The sequence below is a fragment of the Danio rerio genome, chromosome 2 (assembly GCF_052040795.2).
Source record: "Danio rerio strain M-AB ecotype USA chromosome 2, GRCz13ab, whole genome shotgun sequence".
Classification (NCBI taxonomy): Eukaryota; Metazoa; Chordata; class Actinopteri; order Cypriniformes; family Danionidae; genus Danio; species Danio rerio.
In genome coordinates, this window is record NC_141022.1 from 17,342,963 (window position 1) to 17,357,130 (window position 14,168).

Sequence of the window (14,168 nt, forward strand, 5' to 3'; positions counted from 1 at the left end):
GACTGACCTTTTAACGGCCCGAAGAGCAATGGATCTGACCGACTGGTTCGGTCGGGCCTCAGGTGCAAAACTAAATAGGAACAAGTCTGAAGCCCAGCTCTTCGGGCCGTGGGGCGACATTAATACAGGGGAACTGGACATAGCTTTTAAACGCGACGATCATTTTAAAATTTTAGGAGTAAATTTTGACAGAGAAGGGGGAGGTCGGGGAAATTGGAAAGAGATATTAGGGAAAGTCAGGCAAAGACTGGGGTTTTGGGGCTTGAGAGGGTTGACACTTGAGGGCAAAATCTTGATTTTTAAAGCTGTGATTTTACCCTTAATGTCACTTGTTTGTTCTGTTTTTAGCCCACCGAGACGGTTCTTACTGGAGTTGGAGAGGGCGGTCTTTTACTTCCTGTGGGGGTCCAAATGGGAACGTATCAAGAGAGAAGTTGTTAAGAAAAGACCGGAAAACGGTGGAAAAGGCCTCCCGGACCCCCACCTGTTCTTAGCAAGCCGATTCACCGCCCTCCATTTTAAATATGCTACGACCCCATCCAGAGAGAACAAAACTGCAGCCATGGCAAGGTTCTGGATGGGGTCGTATCTACGCACGTTAAAAGTTTTAACCCCTGACTTGACAACTCCAGTTTCTTTTAACCTCCCAAAAGAATATGATTTTATAAAGAAATTTTTAAAGAAGTATGTTTTAGAGACCAACGATGTCACCATTTTGACTAACCACAAGGCTCTCATTTCTCTTGTTCAGGATCGAGAGATGGTGAGTCGGGTGCCGGGCCTCACATTATGTGAGGCCCAACAAGTGTGGAGAAACGTGGCCCACCCAGCTCTCCAGAACGGACACAAGGACCTGTTGTGGATGGTGGCACATGAGATCCTCCCGGTCAGGGCGGTTATGCACTCCAGAGGCATGGCCAAAAACCCCATCTGCCCACGGCCTGGGTGTGGATGCCCAGAGACCGTGCGGCACCTGCTCTGGGAGTGCGGCGCTGCGCGGGACCTGTGGGCCAGGACCGGCCCCCTGTATCATCAGTACCTGCCGGCGGGGAGGGCCCAGATGGACTACCACCTCGTCATCCATGGGGTGGGCCAGGGCGTGAAAGACATGGCGAAACAGGATTTTATAGCGCTCTGGCTCACCCTGACTGCCATCAAGGATGCCATCTGGGTCTTAAGAAACCTGCTGGTGGGGAAGCAGGTCACGGTACCCCTTCAAGGGACAAAGAGAATGATAGCAACCACGCTACAGGGGTACCGTACCTTAACAAGAGGCCAAGGGGGCCGGGGTCACACGGAGGAGGTCCCGGCCGCCACCGTACCTGGCCGCCCGTAGATGCACCCTCACCACTCTGGCTACGGGAACAGCGGGCCAGCAGGCCAGAGGAGGGGGATCTCCGCTATGCTCCTGAAACACAGGGACTGTGACCGGCCTGGAGAGTTGGTGTGAATGGATTTTATTGTTAGGACTCACCCTCGATCCGGGACAAAGAAATGATTTTATTTCTTTGTATTGCGTCTACGCTTTTACATCGTTTTTACTGGACCGGTTTTATTCGCTTTTATCAACGCTGCGCCTGGACTCTCTCGCTTTTGACATAACACACGCACACACAAAAGACTTTTTGCACAACATACACTTTTATTTCTTACAAAAAACAAGTTTTAAAAGGAAAAGTTTATGTTCATCGCCTGTGTTTTATTGTCTTTTAAAGTGTGCCAAAATGTTTTATCGTGTGTTTTGTTTGTTTTAGTTCTATTAAGTCCAGTGCTTAGTTAAAATGGTGACTAGCCAGCAATTTTTAGGCCAGTTTTATTGTCTTATTGTTTATGGTTTTATTTTTTATCCTTTATTTTTATTGAACAGCCTTGTTTTTACCCCATTGTATGTTTTTGTTTTAAAAACATGTCTTTTTTACAAACATTATTGTATTTTAAGTTCACACAAAACACCTACCCTTTTAATTTATCCTCTATTTTATTTCTATTCATTTATTCTGTAAGATTTTAAGGGAAATATGTGAACTAAAAAAGATAAAGATATGTTTTTAAGAGGGAAATTTTATGAAAAACGCTGTCAATAAATTTTTTTCGAAAGAAAAATCTGTTCTTATCAGTTTAATATCTGATACGTGCCCTACCCGGGCACTATAGATTGAACTGGATAAATGGATCCTGCGAGAGAAGAGACGCAATGGCCGGCCATGCTGGTGCGGCTGAAAAATACCGTTCGTATTCTGGTGGAAAAGGAAACATTAGCGGAGATTAAGAAGAAGTTTGGAAGAGATTTCTTGGTGATGGAGGTGCTAAGAGGAGTTTTTGGTATGTCTGCTTCATTGATTTTTTGCTTGCAAGATTTTGCCTCGGCTGGTTTTATGGATCTGACGTTCTTCCAACTGAGTGACTGTGTGGCTTTCAATGAAGCATGGGGAAGGAAAAGTGGCCATCCAAAGCTGGCAGGCATTTGCTGGCATTTGCTCAAGATTTCTTGCCGCTCACTGTCCACATGTACAATCCTTTTGTGGAAGATGGCGATGTTTTAACCTTTTTGGCCAGGTACTGTGATTCTGTGAAGGGAGGAGAGCGATTGAAGGATCGGTTTGGCATTTGGAATGGGAAAAGGCGATACCTTGTAAAGTTGAGAGCGGATGCAGGATCGCCAGGAGGGATTGTGCACCCACCTGGATCCTTTTTTATTGGGTCCAATAGAGGCTACTTGCATTACCCAGGCCAGCCAGTGTACTGCAGGAAGTGTGGCGCTCAGGGCCACGTAAAGGCGGACTGTGTGGGCCAGTGGTGCCGTCATTGTGGATCGGCTGAGCATGAGGCCTCTGGCTGTCCAGAACCAAAGACCTGTAGCCTGTGTGGGAAAAAGGATCATTTGTTTCGAACATGCCCAAGAAGACAGAAATCCTACGCCAGTTTATTCAAAGAAAGACATGACCTTCAGGCAGACTTTGATCATTTGCTGGAGTCCCAGGAGGCAGGCCCTTCAGGTGAAAAGCCAGTAAGAGCAGAAAAGGACCAGACTGGGGCCAAGCGTGATGGTGGCGGTGAAGAGCAAGGAAAGGACCTGGGAGAATCATCGCTGGTGGCACCATCGCAGGAGTGGTCAGAGTTTGATGTGACCGAAGCCCTTCGTGGGATGTTGGAGGAGACAGAGGAGGCGAAGCTATCCAGCGACTCAGCCCAGCAGCAGGAAGGTGTGGCGGGAGATGCAGGGCTGGGAATGAGGAGGCGGAGGCCTAACGAAAAAGAGCCTGAGGAACGTGAACAAAAGTGTACCAAACTCCAGCCTCAGGAGGGTGAGATTGAAGAGGGCTGGGAGGGGAAGTTGAGTCAACTTGACATGGACTTGGACCTTTCAGGAGGGGAAGCGACAATGGAGACTGAAGAAAGCTTGGGTAAGGGGGTGGGCTCAAATAGGCAAGAGGAGGGCAGGGGGGAAAGGGGGATTGGAGGAAATATGGAATATTCTTTGGGGAGGGGTGGGAGAAGGAAAAGTGTGAGAAAGAAAAGTGGGCAAACTGAATAAGGGTTTTTATATCTTTATTTGGGGAACATTATGGCATGTCTAAGAATGGCTACTTTGAATGCAAGGGGGTTAAGGGGATTACAGAGGAGGACTTCAGTTTTTCTTTCACTGAAAATATCTAATTTTGATGTTTGTTTTCTGCAAGAATGTCACTTACAGGGAAAAGAGGACTGCGATCATTTCTCAGCTAGTTGGGAGGTTGGGCCTTCCTGCTGGAGTGCGGGGAATGTTAAAGCAGATGGAGTGGGAATTTTGTTTTATTCGTGGGACTTCCAATTGGAAATAATAAGTGTATTAATCCCTGGGAGAATCTTGGTAGTGGATGCTAGGTGGAGGGGAGTGGCTTTCCGTTTTATTAATGTTTATGTTCCGAGTAAGATCGGGGATAGGAAAGGGTTTCTAAATGTTTTGAAGCCATGTTTATTTACTAACAGAATTTTTGTTTTGGGGGGAGATTTCAATATGTCCTTAGACAATGACTCAGGTAAAGAGTTGACCTTTTTGATGGCTGAATTTAATTTAAAAGACTCCTTTCGGGAAGCAGGAGGCCATAAGCCAGGGAATACCTGGCAAAATAGTAGACAAATGGGGTCTAGGCTGGACTATTTAATTTTTCAAGCTGGCGTGAAAGTAGGCCAATATACTCAGCAGCCAATGTGGTGTTCAGATCATGTTTAAGTTGGAGTACGAGTGGAGGTTGGAGGAATGGAGAGAGGGAGAGGCATGTGGCGATTTAACACTTCTTTCCTAGAAGATAGGACTTTTTGTGTTGCTCTTTATAATCTAGTGGCTGGGTGGAAGAATCTTCGTGGTTTCTATAAAAACCATGGGGATTGGTGGGAGGGGTTTAAGGAGAGAGTGGCCTTTTTTTGTCATAGCTGGGGTAGGGAAAAGGCTAAAAACAAGCAGGCCGAGAGAAGACGGTGGTCAGAAGAACTGCAATTACTATGGGGTAATGGGGCACTGGGGACGGCTCAGGGGTGGGCAAGGGCAAGATACCTTCAAGGTGTCATAAAGGATCAGTATTGGAGTAGGGCCAAGTCCTTCCTTTTGTGGTCGGGCACGCAGAAGCGTCTCTTTGATGAGAGGCCTACAAAATACTTCTTTACATCCGTACAGAGTAGACAACATCGCAGCCTAATAGAGGGGTTGAAGAGTGATGGTGGAGAAGAAATTACAATACAAGGAATGTTGGGCATTGCAGAAGGCTTTTATAGAGAATTGTTTGGAAAAAAAGGAGGAACGGAAGATTCCTTTGGTAGATACTTGGATAAGCTGGAGGGTGTGTTGAAGGAGGAGGACAGAGAGACACTGGAAAGTCCTTTGACTTTTCAGGAGGTGAGCTCTGCGATAGCAACGCTAAAAAAGGGGACAGCTCCAGGGTGTGATGGCCTCCCGGGAGAATTTTATAAGTTAGCTCTGCCGTGGATAGGCATAGATCTAGTAAATGTCTATGAAGAGAGTTTGGAAAGGAATGAGTTGCCAGTAACAATGAGGACAGGTTTGGTGACACTGGTGCACAAAAAAGGGTGTAAGAAGGATCTAGCCAATTGGAGGCCAATAACCTTGCTAACTACAGATTACAAGGTGCTGGCCAAGGTACTTACGGAAAGGCTTAAGAAGGTAATTGGAGTTGTGGTGCAGCCTGACCAGACATGCGGGGTGCCGGGAAGGTCAGGTGGTCTGAATCTGGCTTTAGTCAGAGATGTGCTAAGCTGGGTGGAGCAGCGTCAGTTGCCTCTGGCAATCCTGAGTCTGGACCAGGAGAAGGCTTTTGACAGGGTGAGTCACGGTTTTTTAATGGCCACCCTGGCTCAAGCAGGGTTCGGTCCTGTGTTCAGGTCATGGGTAAAGCTACTGTATACAAGGGTGTTTAGTAGAATAAAAATAAATGGGCAGTATTCAGGAAGGGTAGAACAATTGGGGGGAGTGCGGCAGGGGTGTCCCTTGTCCCCCTTACTCTATGTCCTGTCCTTGGAGCCCTTTTTGGCAGCTCTGAGAAAGGCAGTTTTACTAAATGGCATACATCTGCCAGGGGGAAAAGGGGTGTGCGCCAAGGTGGCAGCGTACGCAGACGACATGACACTGTTCCTGACTTCCGACCGGGATTTTGATGTGGCAGGCAGGATCCTCGACGGGTTTTGTGAAGTTTCAGGGGCACGTGTCAATGTGGATAAATCCTCGATAATGTTTGCAGGTCGGTGGGCTGCAAGGGAAGATGTGCCGGGTGGTTACAATCTTTGTGCAGATGGTTTAAAGATCTTAGGAGTCAGGTTTTACAGAAGGAATAGTGACCGGGAAAACTGGGAAGCCAGATTAAAAGCAGTCAAAGCCAAAATAGCCAGGTGGGGGTCGAGGAGGCTGTCTTTGTGGGGAAGGTTGGAAGTGGTAAAAGCAGACCTCCTTCCGAATCTAAATTATTTAGCTTATGTTTTCCCTGTCCCACATTTGTGTGGGAGAAGATTAGAGAGAGAAGTGTTCTCCTTTCTTTGGATGGGGGGCACGGAAATGGTGGCAAGGACGCAAATGTTTAACAGCATAGGGGAGGGAGGCAGGGGAGTCCCTTGTATCCCCCTTAAGATAGAAGCACTGTTTTTTCAACTGCGGCCAGATTGGCTACACAGGAGGTAGAGCATAAAGCTAGGTTCTTGGCCCGCTTTTGGTTAGCCTACACATTTAGATCAATCAGTCCTTGGAGAGGAACAGTGCCATGGTCGACCTACAGACCAGCGTATTATCAACGGTTGGTAGATTTTGTGGTAGGAAAACAGTGGTGTTTAGATCAGTCCCTGATTCTGCAACACAAACAGCTATATAATAGAATGCGTGATGAAATGACGCAGGGCTCAGCGACAAGTGTGGGCACACGGAAACTAAATTGGGCAATGTTGCAGTCAGGGTACCTGACCGGGACCTGCAAGGATGTAAATTGGTTGGCGGCTTTGGGCCGGCTACCAGTGCGAGAACGGCTATATAGACATGGCTCTGGAAAGTCGCCAAAATGCCCAGTAGGCTGTGGTGGGGAGGAAACGGTGGAGCATGCCTTTTGGGGGTGCCCAGGGGCAACTAAGCTATGGAGATTGGTGATGTCTTGGTGGGAGGAATGGAAGGGGCCAATACTAACAAGAGATCTGGTCATATATGGGGAAGGATTAGGAGGGGTAAAGAAAAAAAGAGCAAGAGTAGTCTGGGAGGTAATCTCAGAAGGAAAATGTGTACTGTGGGAGTGGAGAACAGAATGTTTAAGGAAGAAAATACACCATTTGGCACCCGAGACCTTGTGGTTAAAATTACTGAGTAGAATAGGGACAATAGTAAAAGGGCATAAGGTCTTGTTTGGGGAGGAGGAAACTAAGAAAATTTGGAAAGGTCTACCAAGAGTGGGAGTGGGATAGATGAAACAGTGTTAAAATTAGGTTTTTCTTGCTGGGATATAAGGTGAATTTTGGTGTAAGAGTAATGTACATGTAATGTCTGTAATGTGAATTTTGATAATAAAAAAAAAAAAAAAATCTGTTCTTATCAGTATTATATTTGATCTGGTCACGCGGCTGGGACTGCGATCGCCTCTTGGAGGTTCACCCTGGTGAGCGCTTTTGTAGTGCTTACCAAGACCTGCGAGAGGTACATCGGCTGCGTTTTACAAAGTCTTTTAAGGTAAGGTCTCTTTTAAATATTTATTCTGCTGGTTTTAAGTTTATTGTTGTTTTTAGAGAGCTGTCTGTGCCTCCACCATGTCGGCTGCTCGTGCCGGCATGCGGAGGCACCACAGCGTGCGTTTTAATTTCAAAGTTGTAAATGGAAAGCTCCTGGAGTTGTCCAGATTGGACTTCTCCAGGAAGCTTATCCAAAAAGCTTTAGATTTCAAACCAGAAGAATTGAACTGTATTGTGACTCTGCCCCTGAACAAAGGATTTGACGTGAGTTTTAAGGCTGCTTCTCTGCTCAATGCTTTTTGGCAAAGATTTGAATCGGTTAAAGCCCAGTTTTCCATGTTTACTGTGGAAAAGCTTTCGGACAACACTCTTAAAACAGTGATTGTCCGAATGTTCAATGAAACAGTAACTGGTGACGATATCTGCGTGTGGCTGGGTAGATATTGCACTGTTCGTGGCCAGCCAGTCAAGGTTTTAGATGAGGACGGCATCTGGAACTGCTCTTGGCGTGTTCCCATTAAACAGTGGGAAGACGCCGAGGGCTTCCAGGGCCTGAGACATCTGCCTTCTATGATTGTGCTTGGGGAGAACAGGGGCTACATCCATTATCAGGGGATGCCCAAACTGTGCAGGAAGTGTGGGAAAAATGGGCATCTCGCTGAAGCATGCCAAGAGCTAGTTTGTGGGAAGTGCAGAGAAATTGGGCACAGCTTTGAGCAGTGTACCAATGGCAGACGGTGCAATCTGTGTGGAGACACTAACCATCTTTTCAGAGATTGTCCTAAGAGTTTTGCCAACAGAGTGAAAAGCAACAAAATGGCCGCCCTGCAAAACGTGGTGGCCGAGGAACAAAGGGAGGAGGCGGTCCCTGAAGTTTTGGCGGGAAACGAAAGTTTGCCGTCGGCTTCGGGGACCGGCCAAGAAGGAGGAGGCGGGGCGGCCAAGGGGGCGGAGTCACAATCGGTTGAGGTGAGGAGAGGGGAAGCTGTCGAATCAGAAGTGAGTTTAGAGAGGAAAGAGGAGGAAGACACAGCTTCCTCTCTCCTCACCGTCTCGGAGATAGTGGAGGCTTCAGAGGGGAGTGAAATCAATGTTTCACTCCCAAGTGCTCAGGTGCAGAAAAGACCTGCGGGATCTCCTCTGTTTGATACAGAGAAGAAAGTGAGAGTATCACACGATTCGGATAGTTCTCACGTAACTATTTCGAATCGTGTGTGGCCTCTCGTATCCCCAAATGAGGTGTCTTTCTTGCACGTAAAGCTAATATCATCATCGCCAAAAGAAACACAAGAGAATATCTCTGTGGATTTAGAGGCGATAGACACACACCCCAACAAATCAGGGATAATTCCTGGCGAGGAGGGGAGTGTGTTACAAGAAAAGACATGACTTTAGTAAGATTTTAACAGTTTTAAATTGACATCTTTGTAGTTTTAACATTGTTATTTATTTAAGCTCATGTTCTTTTAAACCATGTGCTCATGGATATCACCTTATCAACCATTAATGTGAGAAGCGTGAAATCCATTGTAAGAGCACAGAGCATATTATCCCTTTTAAAAACGTTTAAATCCGACGTCCTTTTAATACAAGAATGTGCACTACCATTTTTAACAAAATACACCAAATGGGAAAAACTTTGGACCCAAGGACCCTCCATATGGAGTGGCTCCAATTTTAATAAAAATGACGGGGTAGCTGTTTTAATAAACAACCCACACATCTTGGTGAAGGGGAGCACAGTGATAAGAGACGGACGGGCAATTTTAGTCAACCTGAGCTTTTTAGACAGGGATATCAATGTTCTTAATGTGTACGGTTTTTATGATAAAAACGAGAGATATGAGCTTTTTGAAGATTTGCAGCCCCACATGCTGGGGAGGGTTCCTTTTATCTTAGCAGGGGATTTTAACTGTGTTTTAACCCATAAAGACAGGAGAAGAAGGGAGGATTTTAAATTAGATAAAACATCGGTTTTAATGCAGGCACTAGTCAGGGATTTTAAATTAGTGGACTGTTTTAGAACCACGCATCAGAGAGAGGAGGGCTTCACCTGGTTTAGTGGTGATGGTACCAGAGCCTCTCGCATTGACTATGTGTTTGCACGCAACTGCCCACCAACCGATGCAAGATTAACCCCCCTTTTCTTTTCAGACCACCTCATGCTGTCGTGCACCCTTTCACTGCCCCCTGGTGTGACGGTAGGCGGAGGGCTGTGGAAGCTGAACTGCTCTCTGTTAGAAGAGAAAGAAATAGCGAGAGAATACAGAGAGCAGTTCAGCCAATGGCAGACCCTCCAGGACTTTTACGAAACACGAGCACAATGGTGGGAGATGGTTAAGACTCGGACTACACAGTTTTTTAAAAAAGTAGGGAGGGACAAAAAAAACAAAGAAAAAAGATGCATGAAGGGGCTGCAAAAAAGACTACAAAGATATTTTAACCTTTTAAACGAGGGATTTGATTTTAACGAAGAAATAAAAGAAGTGAAAAAAGAAATGTTAATTTTAACAACAAACCAAGCTAAAGGCGCCATTTTAAGAAGTAGAGAAAAAGAAATTGAGGAAGGGGAAAAATGTACACGTTACTTTTTTAAGAAAATAATCTCAAAATGGGGGGCAATAACAGTTTTAAAAAATCAAGGGAATGAAATAAAAACCACAGAGGGTATCTTAAAAGAAGTAGAGTCCTTCTATTCAAGGTTATACGACGAGAAAACAATTGACAATGATATTTTAATGGAAGTTTTAGAATTTTTAGAAGGAAAAGTTGATAAGAATTGTGCTGTTTTATCTCAAGATTTTACTGTTTTAGAAATTTTTAAAGCTCTTAAAGATTTTAAACGAGGGAAGTCGCCTGGATCAGACGGGCTTCCCTCAGAGTTTTACACCACATTTTGGGATATTTTAGCACAAGATTTATTAACTGTTTTTAACGAACTTCAAAATTTTAACAAACTTCCAGATAGTTTTAGAATAGGGACAGTTTTACTTCTTTTTAAAAAAGGTGACAAAACCGACCTCAGGAATTGGCGTCCGATTACACTTTTAAACTGTGATTGTAAACTTTTTAGCAAAATTTTAGCAACGCGTATGTCGATGGTTTTAGAAGACGTAATCCACCCGGATCAAGCTTGCGCTGTGCCCGGGAGGAAGATCACAGACAGTCTGCTATTGATCAGAGATGCCATCTGTTATGCGAGAGACAGAAATATTCGACTAGTAGTCCTAAATCTAGATTTCGAAAAAGCATTTGACAGAATCTCGCACCAGTTCCTTTTTAAGGTTCTGGAAAAAATGGGTTTTCCAGGGAAATTTATAGCCTGGGTGGGACTACTATACAAGGACTTAAATAGTAAAATTATCGTTAATGGGCATTTATCAAAAGCTGTCAATATCCACAGCGGCGTCCGTCAAGGGTGTCCTTTATCTCCGCTCCTGTATGTGGCTTGCATAGAGCCACTGGCACAGATCTTGAGAAGGGACAAATGGATTTCGGGTTTTAAAGTACCGGGAACGGGTGGGTTAGATGTAACATGTCTTTTATATATGGATGATGTCACAATTTTAACTTCAGACCTGTCAACGGCCCGAAGAGCCATGGATTTGACCGACTGGTTCGGTCGGGCCTCGGGCGCAAAACTGAACAGAAACAAGTCCGAGGCCCAGCTCTTCGGGCCGTGGGACAACATCCAACCAGAGGGGCTTGACATGGTTTTTAGAAGGGATGATCATTTTAAAGTTTTAGGAGTGAAATTTGATAAAGAGGGAGGAGGTCAGGAAAACTGGAATGACATTTTAAGGAAAGTTAGACAGCGTTTGGGCTTTTGGGTTTTAAGACAGTTGACTATAGAGGGTAAAATTTTAATTTATAAAACGGTGATTTTACCCTTAATGCTTCTTGTCTGCTCTGTTTTTAGCCCACCAAGGCACTTCCTGCTGGAGTTGGAGAGGGCGGTGTTTTACTTCATATGGGGGTCCAAATGGGAAAGATTGAGAAGGGAGGTGGTAAAGAAAAAAACAGAGAATGGCGGAAAAGGCCTCCCGGACCCCTACCTGTTTTTAGCCAGCCGCTTCACCGCCCTCCATTTTAGATACGATACGTCATACCTACGGTCTTTAAAGGTTTTAACTCCAGACTTGAAAACGCCAGTTGCTTTTAACCTCTCAAAAGAATATGATTTTATAAAGAAATTTTTAAAGAAGTATGTTTTAGAGACCAACGATGTCACCATTTTGACTAACCACAAGGCTCTCATTTCTCTTGTTCAGGATCGAGAGACGGTGAGTCGGGTGCCGGGCCTCACATTATGTGAGGCCCAACAAGTGTGGAGAAACGTGGCCCACCCAGCTCTCCAGAACGGACACAAGGACCTGTTGTGGATGGTGGCACATGAGATCCTCCCGGTCAGGGCGGTTATGCACTCCAGAGGCATGGCCAAGAACCCCACCTGCCCACGGCCTGGGTGTGGATGCCCAGAGACCGTGCGGCACCTGCTCTGGGAGTGCGGCGCTGCGCGGGACCTGTGGGCCAGAACCGGCCCCCTGTATCATCAGTACCTGCCGGCGGGGAGGGCCCAGATGGACTACCACCTTTTCATCCATGGGGTGGGCCAGGGCGTGAAAGACATGACAAAACAGGATTTTACAGCGCTCTGGCTCACCCTGACCGCCATCAAGGATGCCATCTGGGTCTCAAGAAACCTGCTGGTGGGGAAGCAGGTCACGGTACCCCTTCAAGGGACAAAGAGAATGATAGCAACCACGCTACAGGGGTACCGTACCTTAACAAGAGGCCAAGGGGGCCGGGGTCAAACGGAGGAGGTCCCGGCCACCACCGTACCTGGCCGCCCGTAGATGCACCCTCACCACTCTGGCTACGGGAACAGCGGGCCAGCAGGCCAGAGGAGGGGGATCTCCGCTATGCCCCTGAAACACAGGGACTGTGACCGGCCTGGAGAGTTGGTGTGAATGGATTTTATTGTTAGGACTCACCCTCGATCCGGGACAAAGAAATGATTTTATTTCTTTGTATTGCGTCTACGCTTTTACATTGTTTTTACTGGACCGGTTTTATTCGCTTTTATCAACGCTGCGCCTGGACTCTCTCTCTTTTAACATAACACACGCACACACAAAGACTTTTTGCACAACATACACTTTTATTTCTTCCAAGAACCAAGTTTTTTTAAAGGGAAATTTTATGTTTATTGTCTGTGTTTTATTGTCTTTTAAAGTGTGCAAAAATGTTTTATAGTGTGTTTTGTTTTGCTTTAGTTCCATTAAGTCCAGTGCTTAGTTAAAATGGTGACTAGCCAACAAGTTTTAGGCCAGTTTTATTGGTTTATTGTTTATGGTATTTTTTATCCTTTATTTTTATTGAACAGCCTTGTTTTTTACCCCATTGTATGTTTTTGTTTTTAAAAACATGTCCTTTTTACAAACATTATTGTATTTTAAGTTCGCACAAAACACCTACCCTTTTAATTTATCCTCTGTTTTACTCCTATTCATTTACTCTGGAAGATTTTAAGGGAAATATGTGAACAAAAAAAGATAAAGATATGTTTTTTGAGATGAAAATGTTATGGAAAACGCTGTCAATAAATTTTTTTCGAAAGAAAATCTGTTCTTATCAGTATTATATTTGATCTGGTCACGCGGTTGGGACTGCGATCGCCTCTTGGAGGTTCACCCTGGTGAGCGCTTTTGTAGTGCTTACCAAGACCTGCGAGAGGTACATCGGCTGCGTTTTACAAAGTCTTTTAAGGTAAGGTCTCTTTTAAATATTTATTCTGCTGGTTTTAAATTTATTGGTGTTTTTTAGGGAGCTGTAGGTGCCTCCACCATGTCGGCTGCTCGTGCCGGCATGCGGAGGCACCACAGCGTGCGTTTTAATTTCAAAACAGTTAATGGGAAGCTCCTGGAGTTGTCCAGATTGGATTTCTCCAGGAAGCTTATCCAAAAATCTTTAAATTTCAAGCCAGAAGAACTGAACTGTATTGTGACTCTGCCCCTGAACAAAGGATTTGATGTGAGTTTTAAGGCTGCTTCTCTGCTAAATGCTTTTTGGCAAAGATTTGATTCGGTTAAAGCCCAGTTTTCCATGTTTACTGTGGAAAAGCTTTCGGACAACACTCTTAAAACAGTGATTGTCCGAATGTTCAATGAAACGGTGACGGGGGAAGACATTTGTGTCTGGCTGGGCAGATTTTGCACGGTTCGTGGACAGCCAGTTAAGGTGCTTGATGAGGATGGCATTTGGAATTGCTCCTGGCGGATCCCCATTAAACAATGGGAAGATGCCGGGGGCTTCCAAGGCCTGAGACATCTGCCCTCTATGATTGTGCTGGGTGAGAACAGGGGCTACATTCACTACCAGGGCATGCCCAAACTCTGCAGAAAGTGCAACAAGTTTGGGCATTTAGCTGAAGCATGCCAAGAAATGATTTGTGGGAAGTGCAAAGAAATTGGGCACAGCTTTGAGCAGTGTACCAATGGCAGGCGGTGCAATCTCTGCGGAGACAATAATCATCTTTTTAGAGATTGTCCCAAAAGTTTTGCCAACAGACTGAAAGGTAACAAAATGGCCGCCCCTCAAAACGTGGTGGCCGACAAACAAAGGGAGGAGGCGGTCCCTGAAGTTTTGGCGGGAAACGAGAGTTTCCAGCCAGCTTCAGGGCCCGGCCAAGAAGGAGGAGGCGGGGCGGCCAAGGGGGCGGAGTCACAATCGGTTGAGGTGAGGAGAGGGGAAGCTGTCGAATCAGAAGTGAGTGTAGAGAGGAAAGAGGAGGAAGACACAGCTTCCTCTCTCCTCACCGTCTCAGAGATAGTGGAGGCTTCAGATGGGAGTGAAATTAATGTTTCACTCCCTAGTGCTCAGGTGCACAAGAGACCTGCGGGATCTCCTCTGTTTGATACAGAGAAGAAATTGAGAGTCTCACACGATTCGGATAGTTTACCCGTAACTATTTCGAG

At 45.6% G+C, this 14,168-nt stretch overlaps 1 protein-coding gene, 1 long non-coding RNA gene and 1 pseudogene across 3 annotated transcripts in view; all 3 read left to right on the forward strand.

Moving 5' to 3' along the window:
* The window catches only part of LOC147846296 (uncharacterized), a 58,594-nt gene extending 48,844 nt beyond the window's left edge, over positions 1–9,750 (forward strand). Inside the window, exon 2 of one of the 2 annotated variants that reach the window (XM_087240594.1) lies at positions 7,193–9,750. In XM_087240594.1, the coding sequence (XP_087096720.1) occupies positions 7,270–8,580 (1,311 nt within the window). In that variant the 5' untranslated portion in view covers positions 7,193–7,269 and the 3' untranslated portion in view covers positions 8,581–9,750. Of the gene's footprint in view, positions 1–7,061 lie in introns of both variants that reach the window. The other variant, XM_087240595.1, reaches the window with a different exon arrangement.
* LOC147846298 (uncharacterized) lies at positions 58–12,805 on the forward strand. The gene is made up of 2 exons (XR_015478353.1): positions 58–684; positions 11,394–12,805. It is a non-coding gene; the product is annotated as an uncharacterized LOC147846298 (long non-coding RNA).
* LOC137488406 (U2 spliceosomal RNA) lies at positions 2,071–2,226 on the forward strand (annotated as a pseudogene).
* Positions 12,806–14,168: the final 1,363 nt, after the last annotated feature.